Raw genomic sequence first — 24,747 nt, forward strand, 5'->3', positions numbered from 1 at the left:
GAAGATGAACAGGATATTGACCACCTGCCACTATCGCTCTACTTTTCGATTAGAACAAATAGTACAGGCCTGACAGATTCCCCTGCCTCTAAGTGGTTTGTTCGGAGTAACAGGAAAAATGCTAATATTTCCCTATATATTTCAACCCTGGCCATACTCCTTCGTTCTTTACGTGTACCCTTTCATTTACTCCAGCTAAGTGTTAGCTCTACAAAAAGCAATTATGAACTGAATCAGTACTACAATCAAATTGTGAGGTGTTTAAAACGTGCCGAGGAGGTTCCTGTGCCTCAGGAGCGAGTGAGAAGAAGAACAAGGAAACCATTATGGTCGTGTGCCCCTGAACTGAAAATCGTGAAAAACAAAGCCAAATTGTGGCTACAAATATGGATTGATAATGGTCGACCACTATCCGGAAATGAATTTGAAATAATACAAAACACTAAGCGTGTGTTTAAAAAACGTCTGCGATCAAGCTGATATAAAGGGTTAGACTGTCCTACCAACAAGAATGAATGGGATAAAGTGATTAATTCAGCTAAATTAGATAATTCAGCAAATCTTAATTGCCCCATCCCACCAGCTGCGTGGTATGACCACTATTCAGTTTTATTTTCCAAAGTGAATTACGCGGTGCACGCATTTTACTCAAAATTGCTTGATTCGGTTCTCCCGTCCTCCTTGGCTCAGGCACAAGTTTTACCCGTTTCTGTTGATGCTATAATTGCATCTGTTAAGAAATTGAAATCAAGCTCTGTTGATGTTAATGGAATTAGTGTTTATCATCTTGAAATAAATTGCCCGTCTTTCTTTTTCCATTTACAGTTGCTTTTCCAAATGCGTATTTGTTGTTCTCTTGTTCCTGATAGCTTTTTGTTTGGAACTGTCACTTCCGTTCTTAAACGAGGTAAGAATCCATTGGGTTCTTCTTACAGGCCAATCACGGTTACTTGTAATCTTAGTAAAATTCTTGAATATATTCTACTTCCTTTCATCAATTTGATTGCTAATTTTGGGGAGAACCAGCTCGGTTTTCGGTCTGGCATCGGTTGTCAGTACGCTCACCGTGCTCTGGCTTGCCTTCTTAAAGATGCTTCTGATAAAGGGTATAGTCTTCATATTTGTGCCCTTGATCTTTCTAAGGCTTTAGACAGTATTGTACATAGTTTGGCTCTTTATTCTCATTATAGTCACGGCATTAACCTTTCACTTATTTTTCTTCTTAAGTTTTGGTATAGTAAATCTTCCTTCGAATTGAAACTAATGTTCTAAAGTTCTAAACTAAAGTTCTTTCTTCTTTTATTGTCCCTGTTCGTAGGGGTGTGCGGCAAGGAGGAGTTTTATCTCCAAGTATTTTAAATTTTGTATTTCTAGTATCCTTAAAAATATTTCTTCTATGTGTTTTGTTGGGTTAACTGATATTTCTTACCTTGCTTATGCTGATGAAACTCTTCTAATTAGCCGGTCTAAATTCAGACTATCCCAGATGATTCATAAAGTTTCTTATTCTTTTACTAAAATCGGTCTTTCGCTTAACGTTGGTAAATGTGAGTATCTTGCTTTTAATTTTTCATCCCCTCCTAAACCTTTTAAGTTCTAAAATTTTTTTCATCCCTCATGTAGACTCGATGCGGTGGTTGGGTATTACACTTACCAAAAATTTAAAATCTTTTCGGGAGTGTGCTGTCCGGGTTGCCAAAGCAAAGTTCCAGATTGGTTACTCAAAAATTGTAGCCAATCGAAGCAAATATAATCGCATTGCCCTTGGAAAGCTCTATTCTACTTTTTCTGATCATTCTGTTCTTTACCTTTCTGGGCTCTATCCTGTTTTTAGGACTAAGGATTTTAGTGATATTTGAGTGGGCTATTTCTATTTTTGTAAATATCTTCTTTATTTTCCTCTTCGGCATAGGAATCGAAAAATAATGAATAAGGTTTGCCTTCCTAATATTACTGAGAAGCTGACGGGTATGCACAACCTACTTTCGGGAACAGTGTATAGCCATTTGTCACATCACCATGGTTTGATTCGATTATTTTGTTAATTTTTATTTATTTAATGTTTATTGTTATTGGTGATTTATTGTTTGTGTCTGTTTTTTTTTTTTTTTTTTTTTTTTTGTACTCCACTATTTATCTTGTGATGTAAGTGGGTTATAAATAAATATATATATTAGAGCTATATTTAGAGAATTCAGTGGAGTGGCATAGCTCGTGAGGTGTTTGGCATTTCAATGTTAAGGAATAAAACTCCTGGTTTTTGAGCAGTATTACTAGTCACTAACCCAGATAAAAAAGAGAAAAAAAAAAAAAAAACCGTTTTGGAACATACAAGAGGGATACCCGTTTACCCGAACGACTTTTTTTTTTTTTTTTTACCGAAAATGACCTTTATGCCAAGTTCAGAGTTGTTACATTATTAAGAGCAGAATTTAGTTTGAGGCATATTGGTCCGAAGGTGTGGAATTCTATTCCCCTGGATATTAGAGAGTGCGCTGATTACCAGCAGTTTCGCAGAATGGTGAGGAAGTTTATCTCTGAAAGTTGACTTTGGTTTTATTTACCTTGTTTGTATTTGGGCAGTTGCCCAAGAGGCTTGTTTTTGTTTTTTTGTTTGTTTTTGTTTTTTGTTTTTTTTTTCCTTTTTTTTAGTTTTCATTTAAATTGCTAACGGTGTTTAATAATTTGCTGTAATTTTTAATGTGCTCAATTATGCCACTAGGCATGTGCTCAGGTGTATTTTGTAGCGTTAGGTATATTTCATAAATAAATTATTTATCTATCTATCTAAACACCCAAAGGCATATACTGACAATTAGCTAATACCAAGGACAACCCAAAATAGAAGTTTTGAAACCAACGCAAAAAGGGGAATTTTTTTAAGGAAACCTCTTTCCAAACATTTAAGGACTGAAAATTACATTCATATCTTCAAACCATGAATAACTCTATGTAATGCACAATACATCTGGTGAGTTCATATGCTAGGCAAAAAAAAGAGTTGGTTCCACACCATCTAATGACTGTGAATGAGGTTGATCTAAGAGCCACAGTCAAAATTAATTCATATCTCTACTGAGAAAGCCAATAAATTAACTGTGATAAACCTGACAAAACAAAATCCGTTTTGGAACATACAAGAGGGATACCCGTTTACCCGAACAAATCTTTTTTTACCGAAAATGACCTTTATGCCAAGTTCAGAGTTGTTACATTATTTAGAGCAGGATTTAGTTTGAGGCATATTGGTCCGAAAGTGTGGAATTCCATTCCCCTGAATATAAGAGAGTGAGCTGATTACCAGCAGTTTCGCAGAATGGTGAGGAAGTTTATCTCTGAAAGTTGACTTTGGTTTTATTTACCTTGTTTGTATTTGGGCAGTTGTCCAAGAGACTTGTTTTTGTTTTTTTGTTTGTTTTTTCTTTTTTGTTTTTTTTTTCGTTTTGTTTTTTTTATCATTTTCATTTAAATTGCTAATGGTGTTTAATAATTTGCTCTAATTTTTAATGCGCTCAATTATGCCACTAGGCATGTGCTCAGGTGTATTTTGTAGCGTTAGGTATATTTCATAAATAAATTATTTATCTATCTATCTAAACACCCAAAGGCATATACTGACAATTAGCTAATACCAAGGACAACCCAAAATAGAAGTTTTACAACCCACGCAAAAAGGGGAATTTTTTTAAGGAAACCTCTTTCCAAACATTTAAGGACTGAAAATTACATTCATATCTTCATACCATGAATAACTCTATGTAATGCACAATACATCTGGTGAGTTCATATGCTAGGTAAAAAAAAGAGTTGGTTCCACACCATCTAATGACTGTCAATGAGGTTGATGTAAGAGCCACAGTCAAAATTAATTCATATCTATACTGAGAAAGCCAATAAATTAACTGTGATAAACCTGACAAAACAAAATCCGTTTTGGAACATACAAGAGGGATACCCGTTTACCCGAACAAATCTTTTTTTACCGAAAATGACCTTTATGCCAAGTTCAGAGTTGTTACATTATTAAGAGCAGAATTTAGTTTGAGGCATATTGGTCCGAAAGTGTGGAATTCTATTCCCCTGGATATTAGAGAGTGCGCTGATTACCATCAGTTTCGCAGAATGGCGAGGAAGTTTATCTCTGAAAGTTGATTTTGGTTTTATTTACCTTGTTTGTATTTGGGCAGTTGTCCAAAAGGGTTGTTTTTTTTTTTTTGTTTGTTTTTTCTTTTTTTTTTTTTTTCGTTTTGTTTTTTTTTCTTTTTTTTCGTTTTCATTTAAATTGCTAACGGTGTTTAATAATTTGCTGTAATTTTTAATGTGCTCAATTATGCAACTAGGCATGTGCTCAGGTGTATTTTGTAGCGTTAGGTATATTTCATAAATAAATTATTTATCTATCTATCTAAACACCCAAGGGCGTATACTGACAATTAGCTAATACCAAGGACAACCCAAAATAGAAGTTTTGAAACCCACGCAAAAAGGTTTTTTTAAGGAAACCTCTTTCCAAACATTTAAGGACTGAAAATTACATTCATATCTTCATACCATGAAGATATACCAGATGCACAATACATCTGGTGAGTTCATATGCTAGGCAAAAAAAGAGTTGGTTCCACACCATCTAATGACTGTGAATGAGGTTGATCTAAGAGCCACAGTCAAAATTAATTCATATCTCTACTGAGAAAGCCAATAAATTAACTGTGATAACTGTGACACCCAAAATAAAACTCAGCTGGGTCATGGATCCCTTCTCAAAACTTGTAACAAAGCTAACATTAAAGTTTTGAAAAATCACTTTCCACAAATCTAGTGGCGAAAAGGTATTTAACCATTATAGCCCTAATACTGTCCCAAGAAAATTGTGCAATCGTCATAAATCATAATCATAATTTCACAAATTATAATCAACGTCATAAACCATAATTAGGAATAATCGAGTATAAACTACACGACGACATTCTTCTCTAGTAATTCTGAGTATGAAGATCTTTAATGTGTTTTTTCTACGTCAATTATCAACAAAGAGTATATACAGAACACAATGACAAAAACTTCTTATTAACAAGAGAGAGCTTTATGCTGTGGTGCTACAAATAACCATTGGCCAAGTATTAAAAGTAGGACTGATTTATTAAAAGAAAAACATCGTAATCATACTAAAATAATACTTGGCATACACAACAAAGATGGAGGATACATTACTACCATCTTTCAACTGCCCAAGAGTACACAGATATTCAAAGCAGGGGTTTGAAATATAGAGTTGTTACTGTGAATGTCCGGCATTGGTGAATGTCGACATTCACCAGTCAATGTACGAAATACTATTTTTCTCCTTGGATTTAGTCAGCATTTCCAGTCGACTTTTTCAGTTTTATGCAATGTTTGATGGTGACAGGTCAGGTTGGGTTTTTAAGGTTAGTTTAGGCTGGGTTATGTTTTTAACCCATTTCTGAGATTTATAACCTAATTTAACCAAATCTAACTTTAACTTTTACCATCAAAGCTTGCATAAGACTGAGAGAGCTGATTAGCCAAGCTAATTGAATACGAGCAGAGAAAAGGGAATTTCAGACACTCACTGGTAAATGTCAACAACAACCAGATTTCGGACATCCAGAGTAACAGAGTCTTATCACAAGAAAAACATGATGTCATCTATATCCTCTCTATCATTAGAGACTAAACCCATGCTCCTTACTTACAGAGCAGTCATGTTAGCACTGAATTTCCTCAAAAGTATGCATTGCAGAACAGTGTTCCTCGCACTCTTCTTGAGTTTCAAACATCTGACTGCATTCAGAGCAGAGCCAAGCAAACGTACCAACATCTGAGTTTACAACCGTCTGTTTTTTATCCTTGCCTTGTCTAGTAGATTTTCGAATCATATAGTCTCTTTTGCCAGCACAACGACTCTGGTGAAATGCAAGGAGCGTAGTTGTAGGCAAACTAAGAAAACATCTCTCACATTCATGTATCCGGTCTGTCTCATAGTGGCTAAGAAAGTGATTGATCAGGTACATAGAACAGGGAAATATTCGGAAGCAAACAGGACATGTGACATTTACATCTCCTTGATCAACATTAACATCATTCCAAGCATGATCTATTAAATGTCTCTTGTAAGGCTCACCAGTAGCAAGATGAGATCCACACTTAACACACTGTTTATATTCTCGAGTTGTCTTCTTTTTCTTCGGCTTCTTCTCTTGAATGTGTTCTCTTAGCGAGTGTTTTTCTGTTAATGCAGCAGTTTTCGATGGCAAAAAGCAAAACTCACATTCGCTTGGTCTCGGTGGGTCGAGATGGCTCACCATATGATTAACAGTATAATCAGGTTTTTCAAATGTTCGAGGACACCTAGGACACTGCAATATATTATTTCCTATTTCATGGGCAGCATGCTTTTTGATATGTTGAAGAAATAATACATTGGCAACACTAGTCTGACAGAAAGGACATTGTTTTTTCTGTCTCTTTTTATGAGTTTTGTTATGAGCGGACCGTTCTTCACTGGTATCAAATGTCTTTTTACAAATATGACAGGAAAATACCTTCTTTCTACCATGCTCCGCGTCCTGATGTTTCTGGAAAGAATATTGATTATAATAAATTTTACCACATTTCTCACATGTGAAACGAGTTAAACATTCGTCGTGAGTGCGCATATGATTGTATTTGTAAGCTAAGGCCACATCCTCTTTACAAATTTCACATTTAAAGTGCTTCACTTCGGAGAAATGCACAGAGTTCTTATGAAGGTTTAATTTACGGCGATTAACCTTTAAATCACAAATATCACATTCTACCAAGTCAGTAGGATGAGTCTCTTCATGTCTGTCACGATCTTTACGGCTAACAAACACCTCATGACAGTAATCACAAAAACAAATCTTTCCGTTGAAGTTATGGTATTTTTTCATATGAAATGAAAGTTTATTACAACTGAGAGTTTCGTTACAAATTGAACACTGCGCAGTTTTCCGCTGAACAGCTGGGTCTGACTTTTTTCTTTTACTTGTACTTCCACCATCTAAGCAACCATTAATGAAGTAAGAATCATCTTTGGAAAATACGTCAATTTGGGCTTCATTTTCCCTATCGAAATGGAACCCAGGGAGATCAGTTGTCAAAGCGTTGGATTCAGCAATTCCTAGAATTAATTTAGCCACAATAAGAAAGTAACTTGAAAACTATTAAACAACATGTTCAATAAAGAACCCGTTAAAACAAAATGTTGATCAATTCCATTTTTGCATTTCTTCACCACCATTCAAAATATCATTGTCCCTTCCCAGGGACCTGGCTATTTTAGTAGGTAGAACCTCCGACTAAAGACTTACACGTAGAGATTTCAGGACCCTACCCTCCCGGCCCGAAAGTAAAAAAAATTTCCGAATTTCCAGGCACTTTTAATTTGTATCATGGACTTTTTTTTCATTATTGATCCCTCCTCTACTGAAAAACTGTATATTTAAGTGTCTGCCTCGGACTTCCGATTTCAAGGTCACGAGTTTAGGTTAGACTTTGTTTTCCATCGATAAATTTATCAGCCCATTTGAATTTTTTGGCAAGTTAAATGTAACATAATCACCGATTCGTTGCATTAAACTCTATAATTATCGCGGTTTTGACGCTTTTTTTTCTCTTGACAGATTTGTGTAAAATCTGTAAGCCTCTCTATTTAAGAAAAAATAAAATCCATTATTTCTTTTCCTTTTTTATATTTTTTTTCTTTTTTTCTTTTCTTATATTTCTTTTTTAATTCATTCCATTCTCACTTTTACAGCAATTGGTTTTAAGCCATTTTGTTCCTTTTTCCATCAAACAAACATATAATTGTCCTTCTAAATTGTTTCAGTCTCATTGTACACTGTTTCTATTCTGTGTTTACTCTAAAAATTACATCTCAAGGTTAATCAACGGTGTGGCTAGATGTGCTTTTCTCTTCCTCTTACTACTCTAAAAGGGCTTTAATACCAATTGCATTTCAGAGGCAATGCTATAGCGTTGCCTATATTAAAGGCCATACGGCTCCAATGTTTTATTATTATTTTTTTCCCCCAGAGACACTTCATATGGAAGGGTTCATCATATAAACTTCAAAGGGGGCTCATTTGATTGGAAATCAAGAATTCTAGTACCCTTTTTAAGAGTCAAAAGTGATCGGAGGGTAACTAGCCCCGATAAGAACTTTGACATAGCCATTTTTTTTAAATAGTTCAAAGACCATATAACAAAAACTCCGGGTTTGACACAACCCCCAGGGCTCGACAGCAGGCGTTGTAAGTTATACCCTGGGAGAATATATGGTTCATATGGAAGGATGCTCGTAAAAACTTCAGAGAGGGCTCATTTGATTGTAAATTGAAACTTCTAGTTCAGTTTTTGAGAGTCAAAAGAGATTGGAGGGCAACTAGCCCTCCAACGCCCCTCTGTCCCCAAATGCATCCGATAAAAATATTGACATAGCCACTTTTGTTAAGAATTGTTCAAACACAGATAACAGAAATTCAGGTGTCAACACAACCACTTAGGGCCCGGGGGCAGGCGTTGTAAGTTATGCCCTGGGGTATATATGGTTCTTATGAAAAGGATGCTCGAAAAAACGTTAGAGAGGGCTCATTTAATTGGAAATTGAAAGTTCGAGTTCACTTTTTAAGAGTTGAAAGAGATCCGAGGGTAACTAGCGCCCCCCTCCATGCCTTCTTTTTCCAAACCCGTCTGATGAAAATTTTTAGATAGATATTTTGTTAAAACAGTTCAAAGGTCGGATAAGAAAAACTCCGGTGTCATTACAACTACCCAGGGACCAGGTGAAGGCGTTCTAAGTTATGTCCTGAAGCCATGTATGGTTCTTATGAAAGGTATGCTCGTATAAACTTCATAGAGGACTCAACTAATTGGAAATTGAAAGTTCTAGTTCACTTTTTAAGAGTCAAGAGATTGAAGGGCAACTAGCCCCCCCCCCCCCTAACGCATCTACTACAAATTTTGAGACATCCATTTTTTTAAGTTTTCAAAAGTTAGATAACAGAAACTCTGGTGTTGACACATCTCCCCCCCAGGGCCCAGGAGGTAGGCATTTTAAGTGTTGTCCTGGGGGCGTATAGGCTTCTTGTGAAAGGGATGCTCGTAAAAACTTCAGAAAGGGCTCATTTGATTGGAAATCGAAAGCTCTAGTTCACTTTTTAAGAGTCAAAAGATAACCGAGGGCAACTAGCCCCCCCCCCTACACACCCTTTTTTCCCCAAATCCACCTGATGAAAATTTTGAGTTAGCCATTTTTTAAAATTGTTCAAAGTTCAGATAATAAACGCTCTAGTGTCGACACGGCCCCCCAGGACCCCGAGGAGGGCGGTTTAAGTAATGCTCTGGGGGCATATATGCTTCTTATGGAAGGAATGCTCGTATAAACTTCAAAATGGGCTCATATGATTGGAAACTGAAGTTCTCTTTCACTTTTTAAGAGTCAAAAGAGATCGGAGGGCAACTATCCCCTCCCCTCCACGTCCTCGTGAGAGCCTTTTTTTCATGTTATCCTGCTTAAGAATTAAGACTTTTGCTTACTATATATAGGCTATTTTGGACAAAATTTCACAAAATACTTTAGTAATAGTTTTGCAGTAGAGTATGGATGGATGGGGAGCCAGAATACTATTCAAATTGATTAAAAATATGCATATTTTCTTACATTTCATAGGGCTAAATCCATTATGACCCCCCCCCCTTTTCTAACAATAAATACAGACTATTGATCGGCCAGTTTCTTATAAAAATCCATTGCATCATATTTTGTTTTAACTGCTTGTTTCTTCAAAGTTTATTTTGAGCTAATTCATAGAAGAGAGTTTGGTTTTGCTTTTTGAAAAATTAAAAGGACGTCAAGAACCAATTCAACCAGATTTTTTTCTGGTGGACTTTTCCTTGGTTCCAATGTTTTGATTGAGGCGTCTTCATAGCCTGGAATTTTAGGCAGTTCTGTATAAAACAAAAATTTTACACTAAAAACCAGTAGAACGACATTTTTCTTCAAAACTTGCTTCTCCTTGATATGGTCCCTTTGGGTCCTCCTAAGTCATATTTTTAATCTGCTGGATTCCCAACTCAATACTATCGCAAAGTTCAAGCTGGCTCTCTTAAGCTATTAAGCCATAACCTTAGCTATACCCGAGATAATTTGGATACACCTTCTTGACAACCTGTGTGCACCTAGTGTCTTCTGATATAGTTCAACATTCCCTAGAAGTTAAAATCTGAAACTCTTAGCTGTTCCTGAGACGTTGCACGTACGCCCTATTCACAATCTGCCTGTAGTGTCTTCTAATGTAGCTCAAAATACTCTGAAAGTTTCAACTTAATACTCTCAGCTTTTTCGAACACACAGGATAAAAAATGCTCACCCCTTCCAGCAATAAAAGCTATAAGTAAACAATTAGCAGCTTGCATAATCTACAGCCTTTGCAACAGCGATTATGTGGAGAGGGGGAGCCTTGTTATCCCGAAAAAATATATCTATTAGATCTTTCGACTATTTTGAACAACATTTATATTCTCTGAAAATTTTGAACCACAAATTATTTCTTTCGAAAATAGGAATGAACATCTTCATATTTGACAGTATGAAATTGGCAAAACATATAAAAACCTACCAAAATATCCAGTAATATCCTCTTCAATTATGTAATTCTCAAGTTTCTGGCAACTGTGAGCATCTTCAACCACTGGAGCTTCTTTTATTTGATCATCTGGTTCAAAATTTATTTCTGCATCACAGTCTTCATTTCTTCTCAACTTTATATATGAAAACTCACTGTTGTAATTAGTTAAAGTAGTTTGAGCAATAAATCCACCAGAAGTTAGTATGTTTGGCTCAAACAATGTTGCAGATGGAACAAATTCAGAAAAACATAATTCCTCCATTATTTTTTGCAGCGAAATCCTCTTCTCTTCTGACAGCGTTTCCCTTCCAAGATACAAAACTTGAAGCAGGCTCTGGATATCTTCATAACTGAAAACAAAGTAGGCCTAAATACGATAATATAAAAAACGTTTTGGGCTTTAATATACTGGATAAATAGACTTTTTTTTACTCTCATTAATACATTTATTACCCTGATGACTGCTTAGCAGAGATATTTACTGAAATCTGTCTTTTGTCCTGTTTTGTTTAGAGTCGAGAATTTTGAATTAAAAGCAGACACTGGATATCTTCATAACTGAAAACAAAGTAAATACGATAATATAAAAAACGTTTTGGGCTTTAATAGACTGGATAAATACACTTTTTTTTACTCTCATTAATATTTTTATTGCCCTGATGACTGCTTAGCAGAGATATTTACTGAAATTTGTCTTTTGTCCTGTTTTTACTTAGAGTTGAGAATTTTGAATTTGAAGCCGATACTCGATATCTTCATAATCAAACAGTTCGTGGTGCGACCTGTAACTGTAAGTAAGGAGCGACCCGGCTCAATGCTAACCGAAACTCTAGAAAACGGTATTTTGATACAAATAGATACATCAAAAGAATCAGATTTTAATGCTGATTTCAAATATATAAGTTTCATCAAGTTTAAGTATACCCATCAAAAGTTAGGCGCCTGAGAAAATTTGGCTGATTTTCGAAAAAAGGAGGAAAGATCCCCTAAAAGTTATAGAACCTTAATGAAAATCACACCATCATATTCAGCGTATCAGAGAACCCTACTGTAGAGGTTTCAAGCTCCCATCTACAAAAATGTGGAATTTTGCATTTTTTTCAGAAGAAAGATCACGGGTGCGTGTTTATTTGTTTGTGTTTTTTTTCCCAGGGGTGATCGTATTGAACCAGTTGTCCTAGGATATCGTGGGAAGGCTCATTGGACCGAAAACTGAAAGTATTAGTGCCTTTTTCGAGTGACCAAAAAAATTGAGTACAACTAAGCCCCCTCCAACGCTCATTTTTTTTCCCAAAGTCATCCGATCAAAATTTTGAGATGACCATTTTGTTCAGCATGTTCAAAAATATAATAAGCATGTCTTTTAGGATGACTTAATCCCCCGAAGTTCCCGGGGGAAGGGCTGAAAGTTATGAACTTTACCCAATGTTAACATATAGTATTGGTTATTTGGGAGTATACAGACGTTTTCAGGGGACATTTTTCCTGGTAGTGGGGGGGGGGTGGGTCGGGGGTTAGGTGGGAGGATATTTCCATGAAGGAAGTTTTCATGGGCGAAGGGACATTGCTATGAAGGGGACGCCGGACTTCCCAGCATTATTTAAAAAAAGATCAGAAATTTAATATAAAAAAAAACAAGTATTTCAACTGCAATAGCAGCAACATCGAAACTTTAAACGAACAGAAAATATTACTTATATGATTGGGTTCACCCCGTAGTCAATACCTCGCTCTTTAAGCCAAAGATTTTTTAGTACTTTCATAAGAGCTATTTATTCTAATTAACGGCCTTTGTGATTAAGCGGTCGTTTTTAAAGAATTGGAACAAAATTCGAACTTTCACTTAAAGAGCAAGGTATTGACTAGGGGGCGAATCCCCTAATAAACAAATTAAAAATATATGAATATATAAGTTTGTTACGTAAGTTAATTCTTAAGCTACGTATATTTATTACTAATAAAAACGTTCGTAAATAAAATTAAACAAGTTTCGAGAAAGCCATTTAACTACATAGAAGTAAATTAATATGAAAATTTTGTTTTAATTATTTATGTAGGGTGAGCCAAGATCAAAACCTGCATTTATTCAAAAACGTTCAAAAATTAAATAAAAAAAAAGTTTTTTAAACTGAAAGTAAGGAGTTACATTAAAACTTAAAACAAACAGAAATTATTCCGTATATGAAAGGGACAGTCCCCTCCTCAACGCCTCGCTCTTTACGCTAAAGTTTGACTCTGTCTCACAACTTTATTTTTTAAAACAATAAAAAACTTTAGCGTAAAGAGCGAGCGTAAAACTTTAGCGTCAACTTTCTGAAAGACATTCTCCATCACAGTGAGTCCATCACTCCAACTTTCTACAGAGTAAATGTACCTCTACAAGTACAACCAGTGAGTCAAGACCGATTAGATAACTCTCACGATTACAATTGTAAACTTCCAGGAAATGTCAGTTAGAACTATAATAAGTAATAGCAAAGATTAATGAAATCCAACATTATTGAAAAATGTCGATGAGGCTTAGATTTTTGCAAAACAGGTTGATCCGATAAACTTGCGTTAAGAGCAAGTTTAATTAAGGCAATCTTGCGTTAATTAAGTGAATTACACTACTGTAGACTACGTCAGGGAGGGCGCCCCCCTCGCCCCTCCCCTGGTTCCGCCACTGTCATCTGTGGAATTGCCGCTTGGCCTCATACTATGTTCATATTTTTAAGCATTGGACTTGGTTGATAACAACATCCTACTTCATTTATTACTGAACAAATTTCAAGTAGACCCTCTCTTAGTAAATTTTATATGTTTCCTTTCAAATAGATCCCAAGCTTTAAAATTACAGAGTATTCTCTCTGAGCCCCTCCCTAATTAGCGTGGAATTCCTGAAGGAACCTTGTTAGGACCACTCTTATATGTAGTATTGATTTATGAAATTTTTAAGATCCCCTCAAAGCTGTTAATTTTTAGATTATGTGCTGATCCTTTAAGTGTTTCATAGAACTAACAAAAACGACCCCATCAAAATCCTACTCATATGCTGGATAAAGCTAAGAATTTACATATGAAAGTAAATTCCACCAAGTCAAATATAATGACAATAAAGTTCTTAAAATTCTATAAATCCAATCCTGTTGTCTTAGACCTTATCCCACCCAAAATGCTAATGAAACATTTTAAACTCCTCGGTGTCACAAACTTCCAATAATCTTAAATAGGACATGCATATTTAAAGAATTCTGGACTTTCCAGACAAAGGATAGTCAAAACTAAAATTTTTTAAACTGGATTAAAATGGTAGCTTAACTTTGAAATGGCCAAATGTTGACAAAACTTTCTCTGTGAACAACAATGAAATCTTTTCTGGACCATTAAAGCTTAGAGAAAGTGGGCCATTCCTTATAGCGTTTATAGGGACCTATATCACACATTATATTATAGAGAACTAGGTCACATGACTACACTCCATATAATTATTCAATGTCGTCCCTATACTTGAGGCAATTTTTTCAGTTTTTGCTTACACTATCTGAATAGGGTTTTATACATTTACACATTTAAAAAAAGTTGAAGAGAAACGAAGAAATTAAGTAAAAAGAATAGGCATGTCGAAAGCACCAGGATCTGCCCACAAGTTTTCCCCAAGTATTTTGGCACGTGCCGAATAGGGTTCTGACTTACGTCTAAAACAGGTAACTTTTTTGTTCTGTCGAATTTGTAGGTAAAAACGCTCCAATTTAAGAGAATAAGAGTTTTGTACCCTTTTCAGATAAAACTTCAAACTTCTAACCAAAAAGTTAGATTTTTAGGTGTTTGTCCTACATACTGAAACCCTTTTCAAACCAAAAGTCTTTAGGCTAAATTAAGCCTTCTGGAGTATAAAAAGTTGTTGTTTTTTTTTACAAAAACTGTCAAATCATTAGTACCTTTACCCTAATTTGAGATAATACAAACATTTAAGGTTTTATACCAATTCTTGAATGCAATATGATCTAGAAACTTCACTAATGTAGCTTAACGAGTCCTCTCCACGATTTTACACATAGGAGCAGAGATAGGCACTACTTGATGAATTTTATGATACCAAGCCACATGCTATGACCTATAATTGCCCCATTTTTTGAGGCTCTATTTGATGACTGAAAGGTAGGAAACATACTATAACTTACAACCTTTATATTTATACTTTAACTAATAGGGCTTATTTAAATTTTATACAACTGTTGTATATTAATTTATACTTAATTATTAAATAAAAGAACACTTTTTTGAAAGTAAGGAGCAACAGGAAAACTTTAAAAAAAAATTGTTCTGTATATAATGGAGGCATGGCTGTCCCTCCCTCAACCCAGGCTCTATACACTAAAGTCTTAATGTACTTTAAAAATACTTCTCATTTAAAGTCAACACTTCCTGTGTATGAGCAGCCTTTCTTAATGAATTGTAACAAAAAACAGCCTTTAACGTGAAGACCGAGGGATGAGGAAGGGGCAACCTCCTCCTCATATACGTAACAAGTTCAGTTTGTTTTCAGTTTTAATGGTGCTCCTTAGTTTCAGTTGAAAAAACTTGTTTATTTACTTTAATTTCAGACCGTTTTTCAATTCATGCCAGGAAATCTCCCTCATGTAAAATCCCCCAGCAAAACTTTCCCCCTGATAAAAAGTCTCCCCCGCTAAAATTCCCGCCCCCTTTACCCTTCGAAAAGTTTTCGTATATTTCCCAATAGCAACTATATGTAAACAATGGGCAAATTGTGTTACATACAGCCCCTTCCCCATGGGCTGTGGGGGGGGGTCATGTTATCCCCAGAGGCATAGTTACTTGACCTTTCAGCTATACTGACCCAACTGATTATCTTAAAATTATGGTAAGATATCTTTGGGGGAAAAACAGCACAGGAGGGGGGTTGACTGCCCTCCAATACTTTTAACCAGTTAAAAAGGTAACTAAAACTTTCGATTTTTGTCTAAATGAGTCGTCTCTCTAGAGATTCTCTACAGCCAGTTGTTCCATGAGATCCCACTAGAAAAACAAAACAAAACAAAAAACAACCAAACACGCATCTGTAATCTTTGTTTTGACAAAAAAAAAAAAAAAAAAATTCACATTTATGTACATACAAGCTGTTCTTTGATATACTGAATCTGATGCATTTATTTTTATTTTGATTGCTTGACTTTACAAAGGTGTTTCCCTCCTTTTTCAAAAATCTAATTCAATTGTATAATTTTCCCATATTGCTAGTTCAAAATGCACAATCTTGGTAATAATTTGGCACTGAATTCGTGTGTCAACACCTTTTTAATTAACAGTAGGAGTGCCATTAGGACGGGATCGTAGTAGGGAGTTCTTTTCATCTAGATGTTTGCCCTTAGACAAACTTTCGTTTTTTTTCCATATACACTTACTTGTTTTACTCTTAAATGACCCAATCTTATATCATTTTATTTGTCTTTGTGTTTTTCTGATTAATACTACTACTATACCTACTAATGAAGCATCAAGATAGAGCACATCAGAGCCTCAAGATAATGGGGTCCACACAGCTGTGCAAGGACCTCTACCCTACTCTGTTTAGAGCTCCACCACTAACGTTCGTTACTTTATGAAGAAATTTAATTCTATAGGCTCAAGGGTACAAAAATTATTTAAGAATCGGGAGGGGGGAGCATTGCGAACTCCATTGTTGTGTCTAAACAGACAATTTTTTATTGTTACTTTGTGTTGCTTCACAAAGACAACTCTTTGTGATCCTTTCCTGTGTCATAGACTACTTCTCTATGAGTCAAATTTTGGTGAGAGAGAGGATGTAGATATTTTTGGACTTGATGGAGGAGGGTTGATATTTTCTGACTTGGAACTAAACTCATTGGCTCAACTCATTTGTCTTAAGGCAAATTGTGGTATTTTTAGGACCTGGTGAGAGGGGTTGATGTTTTTGGACTTGGAACAAAACTTAATGGCCTAATTTATTTTAAAACTTGAGATATTTATTGGCCTTTGGAGGGGGGTATTTTTTTATCTCTGCACAAGAAGATTATCACTGGCCTCTAAATTACTGTTGCTGATAATAAGTGTTTTAATTTTAAATCTTGAGGAAAAGGATGTCAAAATCTTTGTGGCTCTTTTTTTAGAATTTGAATGGCAGTCCAAAGAAGGGGTATAGTACTCCATGTCATAAAAATTGAGTACATGTTATATTTATTATCAAAAAAAAAATTGTAATATAAAATAAGAATACACTCCCTGCAAAAAAGGTGCCAACTTTCATATTGCATCTATTATATTCACTCCTAGTATATTGATTATTTACACCTGCAGGATTTCTTTATATCTCTGTACCAAAAAAAAAAAAAAAGCAATCTTCTAATACTCTTCACTTGGCAGTGAAACAGTGTTCCTCAACACCTAATTATAGTAGGCATTGGATTTTGATTATGTACAATTAAAACACAGATACATTTGTGGCAAGCAGTACTTTGAAAAGCTTCAAATTTTTTAATGTTTCTGGGGGGAGGAAGAAGACACTTTATTGGGGAAAATTCTTCCCTATGCCCAACTTGTGTGCTGGTATGTCTTTCCATTGTCCTATTACATCCCACATATGTATAAATAGACACAAACGAAGATGCACTTCCAGGTCTTGATTACCAATAGACCTACTAAGCCTGCGCCTAGGGGCACACAATACCAGGGGCGCAATAATTTATCACTGACTGATGTTTTTCTTAACAAAAGCTGGACAGATGTGATTTATTGTCAAAGTGCCAATAAATCCACTCAACTGCCATGCTGCCTATTCACAGAAAAATGATTTTAAAGTAAAACAGGAATTACATGGCCACCTATACACTGCCAGATGTCTCCCAAGAATGGCTGCTGAGAGTTGGTATCACCTGTCTCTTTCATTAGCCTACTTTTGGCTCATCACTTGTGTTCTGTTCAGTGCCTCCAGTGTCTCCAAATCTGCAGGGATTTCCCCTACAACCTCGCAAAATCGGAGAGGCAAAAACGCTTGGGTCTAGAAGCGTCAAAGCTATAAATCCGACCTTGTGCATTCCACAAAGTGGGAGTTTGGAGACCATCACCTCCTTCCCCCAAGCATTTTCTAGTCAGTAAACAAAACTAAGTTAACAATAGAGAATTAATTGTTTATAAGTGAACAGATGTAGGTTAAGCAATTTAGTAAAGTAAAAACCTGTAATTAGGCATGTGCACAAAACTCCTAATCAAATGCTTCTGGTCAGCAAGAAGTTCTTTAAAAAGATTACTGTATCTGTGTAAATACAGATCTATGTCCAAGACAGGTTTTTGCAGAATTTGTAATGATTACAAGGTCACAATATTGAAGCATCTCGGGCTCAATTGCTTCTCTGTCATAGTGGTTAAATTCCTCCTAAAACAAAATAACATAATTAAAAAATACACTACTCATTTCATATCAGTTATGCTTTTAACATATATCAAGCAATAAAAACAATAAGGACAGTCAAATTAGAAAATAATGAAATTATTACTGAATATCCCAACTGAAAGAAAATAATCTAATTTATCAAAAAATTACCTCTACTCAGTATTACTTTATATTAAAAGTAAGTAATTTGCTATTTATGTTTCATTAGAAACTTAGGGTGGCATTAATTCTAAAATACTAAAAATTTTGATTTGCCCAACAGATGATGCTAATGTTATTTTATTAATGCATCACTTTGAGCTAATGTGTATGCTTTAGGAGTGATGGAATGATATTAATGAGATGCTAAATTTCTGTCATGTTCCTAGACAAACCATCACAACCTAGTGGCAATATACCCAACTAGCATGCAGAAGGTCATGATTTCAAGCCTCACTGAATGTATACTTTTCTCAGCAGATTTGCATTATTGTTACAAAATTCAAGGGTCTTTTCAGATGTATTATTTATTCTAAGCTTAGCTATTATGTTGCTGACTATGCTGATTGCTAAATTGGGTTCTAATATGAAACTCCTGCTACTGAAAAATTATTTGAGTTAATGTAAATATACCTACAAAGTAACTAATAGGCTTTTCTTAGGTAATAATTTTTGAAACTTTAAATTCATCTTAGGCTACTCCATCAAAAGTTAACAAAAAGAAGTTGGCCACATGATGGGCTACAATGGGGCAGATAAATAAATATATTTATATCTTAAAACTGTGTCACAGTTCAGAAGCAATTCCCCAAACAGTGCAGTAGTAAAGAATTTGACATATCATTTTTGCAAAAAAAATGTCAGTCCCTTCTAACCATGGCACAATTTTGAATGTAACAGATATGTTTTAACATAGGCATCATTTAGAGAACGAAGACCTAGGCTTCAATCTGGGCTACATTTCCTGAGATAGCCTACATCTTCTCAAAGTTCATATAAAGGCTGCAGACCTGACAAACCAAAAAAACAAGGAAATAGATGGTATAAACATCATACCTGTTGGTACTTCTTATACTTCGGTTTGACAGTAATTGCTGCCTATAGACAGACCAATATTTATTGCAAAAAAGCAACAGGGCCATGAAAACACACATAATACTCCTGTCAACATTAAAAACAACTATACAACAATACTTAGAAAATAAAGTATGGGAAAAAATTGACAAAAAACAACTTACATAATAAACAATATTTTGAGAACTCATCCCCCTCCATTTTCCTATAAAAACTTTTGTCCATGGATCATTTCAATTTAATATATTTCCCAAATTTTTTAGTCATCCCAAAATCCTTTGAAACCATTATTGAAACAAACAACTCAATTGACCCCATCTTACTTGAATAAATCTTTCCTTAAATCTAGTAATTCAGGACAAAGGGACATAATGTGAATTGGATCCTTGCCTGTTTCTCCACACATGGGGCATAAGCAAGAACCTCCCACTGCTATTACCCTCCATAAACATTTCATTCTTTCTTCAAGTTCTAAAAAATTACACATCCTATAATTATGTTAAGCTCCTCCAAATTTTTAGCTTTGATTGAATTAATAATATTCTCACTGCCTTCAATTAAATATAAGAGGTTTCCAGCCAATTACAATAAACAATAAAACTCTTTTCTTTAATATACAGAAAATGACAAAGATAGCACCATATTTTAAGCAAAATAAAAACCAAATTTAAAAGTAAAAAACAGGTTTCAAATATTATTGTGAGTCACTTAACATGAATGACAGAAACAACATCTGTGAACAGGAACAATACTGGTGCAAGAAACTTTAGCTCACAATACAGGATGCACCTAATGAGTTGAGTTATCATCATCAGTGACCAGCATTCACAGGACTTGTTCTTATTGCTGGCAAGTGTGATTTAAGGCAATTTAAGGTAACAAACAAACTGAAACATCTTTCTGCTTTCTTAATACTCTGTTCTTTGCAATGCATTCAGTAATTTTTTTACTATCATATAGATTAACATTTTATAGATGTCAAAGGTTAGGAAATGAAATAATGATTTGATACATTGGAGAAACATAAGTTTACAGTTTCAATTATAAGAAAAATGTGTTATTTTGTAAAGAAAAACCTTGTGTATAAGCCTGTCCAGCATAAAATTATCATGAACATCAACTAAAAAGGCAGACTAGTTAAAAATCAGACTCACTTCCATAATCAGGTCAACAAATGATCATAAGAATATTTTGTCTATGTGATGATTTTTAAGGGTTTTCAAGAATATTTTTTTATTTAATAAAATCATTGATTTAAGAGATACATAAAATTGCCTGATTTTTCTGTTCAACTTGAACCTTTTTAAAATTTGGAAAAACTGAACTTGATGCTCAAAATTGCTTGTCAAGAATATTTTCTACTAAAAGTATGCATTTCCTCTTGAAGGCCTAACAAATTTCCAATGTCAAATTTTAAGTCTACTAAATTTCAGACCTCAAATCTCAAGTCCTACCAAATTCATTTCAAAGCACAAATAATAGTTCTATTACTGCTCTCTCTATTGCTACAAACAATTTTCTCTTAACTTGCAAAAACAGAATATATAACAGAATATAATACCTATAAACAACAAAACAAAATTATTTTTAGATATGTAAGACAGAAAATTGTTCTTCAGATGCTGTAATGCTTCAACAAACTCATGTAGCCACCCACACAAAGGGAATAGCAAAAGTATTTAAATTTCCTCAGTACAGTAGTCTAAGATCCCCTAAAATGGACTAATTTTAATCGCTAGCACTCAATAATTTATTGACTACTTCAGACTATTAAATTAAAATGAAAAGTTTACAGCAAACACACATTACTTCAGGAAATTATGATATAAAAGATTCTATCCATGTTTCCAAAACCTCAAAACTTGTCTTTTCTTTCCACATAGGCTAACACAAACAATATTCTAGCTATAGCCTAGATATTAAAGATATTACATATCAGAAAAGCTTCTAAACAAGCTTACTACTGTAAAGTTTCATAAAAACCCTAAGTCTCATTAAAACATTTTGTTGTTAGGTTTTCAATGGATCTACAAAACTGATAACTAAAGGTGTTTGATGACTCAGGCACTTTTCAGTTATTAATCTAAGAGAGAAAATTTGGTCAATGAATCCTCTACACGTTCCTAATACCATACTGTTTTTCTGTTAAAACTTTATCTGTAACATCTCTAAGTCTAAAAAGTATAATCAAGCTAAGTAATATGCTTCCTACAGAAACCAGGCTAATGGCTCTATAATTACCAAACTCACTCTTATCACCTTTCTCACGGAGGTATTTAATTGGAGTCTTTCTAAAATTGCTAAGTATTTCCCCTATTTCAAAAATTATATTTATAATCTTCATTAATTTGTCTCTAACTTCATAACCACCCTATTTAAGATATTCATTTACCACAGTATTGGCATGTATCTATCTATTCTCCCAATGTATCTCTCTTGTTTCAAACCATATACCTATAAATTGAATCAACTGTAATGAACCCAGAACAAGAAAAACAGGTGATGGGTGGCACTATGCATTGGAAATATATAATTTGGACTATACATTTGGACATTAATGAAGGGGTAAAGTATAGCAGGGTTGCATGCAAAATATGTTAGGTATAGTTATTTTGCATATTACTACTACTGCTACTAACAATTCACCACAGCACCAATCTCCATCAGGCCAACACGGCTATGCATGCTCCTCCTCCATCACAATCTATTCAAAGCCTCCCTTTTTAAACCCACCCACAAAGTTCCAATTTCCTTTTAAATCTTTCTTTATGATGTCCTCCCACCCCAGACAAGGACAACCTGCTTTCCATTAAGCTCCAGACAGTTGGCCAAAAAGACCAATCTTTGGCAATCTGTCATCCTTCATCTGCACAGCATGCCCTAGCCACCTGAACCTTTCTTTCATTATAGCCCAAGAGAACAGTATTGAACCACATTTTTTGTATAGCCTATTGTTTCAAATATGGTCAGTCAGCTGGATACCCACAGCCATCCTTAAGCAATTGCTCTGGAAACCATCTAGCAAATCTTCATCTACTTTTCAGAGCACCCATGCTTCAGAGCCATATTTGACCACTGTCATCACTGTAGCTTCTAATATTCTAATCTTGGTTTGCAGACTTATCTTCCTATTCTTCCATATTTTTTTTTAACTGTGAAACAACACTCTGAGCCTTGGCTATTCTATTTTTAACATCTTCACTACTCTCACCATCTTTACTAATAATACTACCAAGGTAAGTGAAGCTGCCCACCTGATCGATCTTTTCATTACCTAACGTCATCTTTTCACCTTCACTTATTCCTAGCCTACTGACTTAGTCTTCCTAACATTAATTTTCAAACCTATTCTAGCACCCTGAACTTGAAAAACCTCTAAAAGTTCATTCATTTTGCTCACACTTTCATCTAGGATGCTTGAATCATCAGCATAATCTAAGTCCAGGAGACTTTTTCCTCTCCATTTGGTTCTGTGGTTTCTCATTGCCTTTTCTGTGCTCCTAAAGACAAAGTCCATCATAATAATCCATATAAAGGTGGATAGAACACAACCCTGCATAACTCCTGATTTATTACAAAACCAGTTGCTAACCTCTACTTCCTACCTTAATTGTACTTCATAACAGTTTGTACTTCATATTATGAAGTAAAAACTGTTTCCTTAACATGTTTTTTTCTATACAGGTCCTTCTCTATGCTTATGTCCTGCCTTTTATACCTAGTCTGTGCTCTCAATATTAATTTACCTGTGATTGAAACAGAGACAGATCCAGGATTTTTTGTAGGGGAGGGGGTTCAAAACAGGTTGATCTGATAAACTTGCATTAGGAGCAAGTTTAATTAACACAAATTGGCATTAATTAAGTCAACTACACTAGGCTACTTTAGACTACATGAGGAGGGGGGCGTGCATCCCCTTTGCCACTCTCCTAGATCCACCACTGGATTGACACCTCAACCCTATGCACAAGCCAAGGACCAGCCCCAGGCAAAAGCTAAGGTTCAAATTAAGGTCACTGTAGGCTAGGCTATAGGCCTATTTTATAATCAACAATTTCATTATTTTTAATGTTATTTTTGTATAAATCTTAGGACTAGGCCTCTAAAGGAGACAATTAAGGGGGGATTAAACCTTAAAAATAGAAAAGTTAATAAATTTGATAATCTAAAACTGTTTCCCATTATTTTTTTTTTTTTTTTGCATGTCTCTTTCTAAAGATCCACTACTGTGCACATTTAACCAAGTCCTAAGAATATATGTCCTAGTGTGTTCACCTTATTTCTATGTCAGTGATGGAGAACTAAGGCTGTTCTTTTATTCATCTTTGTGTTAATATCCTGCATCTTTTGACAAAGAACACTTAAAAGTGAAATCTTAGCACTAAGATCTTATAGGCTATCTTATAGTGTTCTTTTGCAAATGTCTTTCATCATTCTGCTCTGAACAGCAGTCTAAGAACAATGGGTAAAGTTCTATGAAATCATGTTATTGAGTTAGGACAAAAGTGAATACACCATTCAATGCCTTTTTTTATGCTGATTACAAATATAGGCTAATAAGTATTTCTATCGGAGATGAATTTCAGACCCCACCCCCCCTATATATGCCAACTCAGGGTTAGGTATAGCCAATATAGGGGGGGGGGCTGAAATTCTTTTCCAATAGAAATGCTTTGGCTATTATATTTGTAATCAGCATAAAAAAGGCATCAAATGGTGTATTCACTTTATTACTAACTCAATAATATGATTTCGTAGAACTTTACCAAACAATGATCATTATATCATCAAAGTTCCATGTGGCAGAAAGATGTTGTTCTTCACACTATTTGCTAACATCAGTGAGCTGTAAGATCTTAGAACAAATATGAGTTAAAAGGACGGAAAAACTATGAGCTGAAATATGTAAGATCTTAGTGCAAAAGAATGACCCTACTGTGCATAAGCTTTACCGGACAAGTTTGTCCAAAACTCAATAGCCTAATAAGCAAATCTGCCCACAAAATTGTTGTTTAACCTATTTTGCAACCCCTGTGATTCATAGGAGTTATAAGGCAGTCTTAGAAAAATCCCAATGCTAACTTAAACTAAAGGAAATCTAACTTTACCATTTTCTTCTTTAATTTTTTACAATGCTAGGTGTCTATTAATATCAATGAATAAGCACACTGAAAATTCGAAATCTTTTGCGAAATATTGTAAAATAAAAACAGAACCCTGCACTTGCATGTAGGGTTGCCACCACCATAGAATTATCCATGAAAAACGGATTTTTCAATCCCTGATAGGGATTTTGGAAATGGATTTTTCAATAAAAGACATGGATTTTTTTTAAACATGGTATTGCTCAGAAAATCAATCTTTACGGCGAGCCAAAATAGATTACCGGACCAGCTATCTCACTACTCTTACATCGGTGGCTATAGATAGCGCTCCAGCTCCAGCTTAGCTGGACCAAAGAGTAGGGGAAACTATATGGTTTCCCATACTTTTTGAGCTGGACCAGCTGACGTGCTGAACAAGTCCATGGAATTCAAAACTTCTGGAATATGATTTGTTATGACCAGTTTTATCGCTTTATCCATGCCCAAAAAACAAAAAAATCTGCCCCTG

At 34.9% G+C, this 24,747-nt stretch overlaps 1 protein-coding gene across 3 annotated transcripts; it reads right to left on the bottom strand.

The window, feature by feature from the left end:
- Positions 1–5,107: 5,107 nt before the first annotated feature.
- LOC148947504 (zinc finger Y-chromosomal protein 1-like) lies at positions 5,108–24,476 on the bottom strand. Of its 3 annotated transcripts, none has more exons than XM_089095870.1 (4): positions 24,362–24,476; positions 17,866–18,063; positions 10,662–11,020; positions 5,108–7,162 (listed from the first exon to the last, which is right to left on the bottom strand). In XM_089095870.1, the coding sequence occupies exons 2-4, from the start codon at positions 17,877–17,879 to the stop codon at positions 5,727–5,729; spliced, it is 1,809 nt and encodes a 602-aa protein (XP_088951996.1). In that variant the 5' UTR covers positions 17,880–18,063; positions 24,362–24,476; the 3' UTR covers positions 5,108–5,726. The 3 variants fall into 3 exon arrangements, with proteins under 3 accessions (XP_088951996.1, XP_088951995.1, XP_088951997.1); XM_089095869.1 differs by having other exon boundaries at positions 24,243–24,372; XM_089095871.1 differs by lacking the exon at positions 24,362–24,476 and adding an exon at positions 24,152–24,179.
- Between the last annotated feature and the right edge of the window lie 271 nt (positions 24,477–24,747).

This window comes from Artemia sp. Qi Xiang Cuo, chromosome 10, assembly GCF_049724085.1.
Source record: "Artemia sp. Qi Xiang Cuo chromosome 10, ASM4972408v1, whole genome shotgun sequence".
Lineage (NCBI taxonomy): Eukaryota > Metazoa > Arthropoda > Branchiopoda > Anostraca > Artemiidae > Artemia > Artemia sp. Qi Xiang Cuo.

Excerpts from the sequence above, each read along its gene's own strand:
- LOC148947504 (XM_089095870.1), bottom strand. Across the intron at positions 7,163-10,661 it reads GGATATTACTGGATATTTTG|GAATTGCTGAATCCAACGCT; the intron begins GTAGGTTTTTAT and ends AATTAATTCTAG.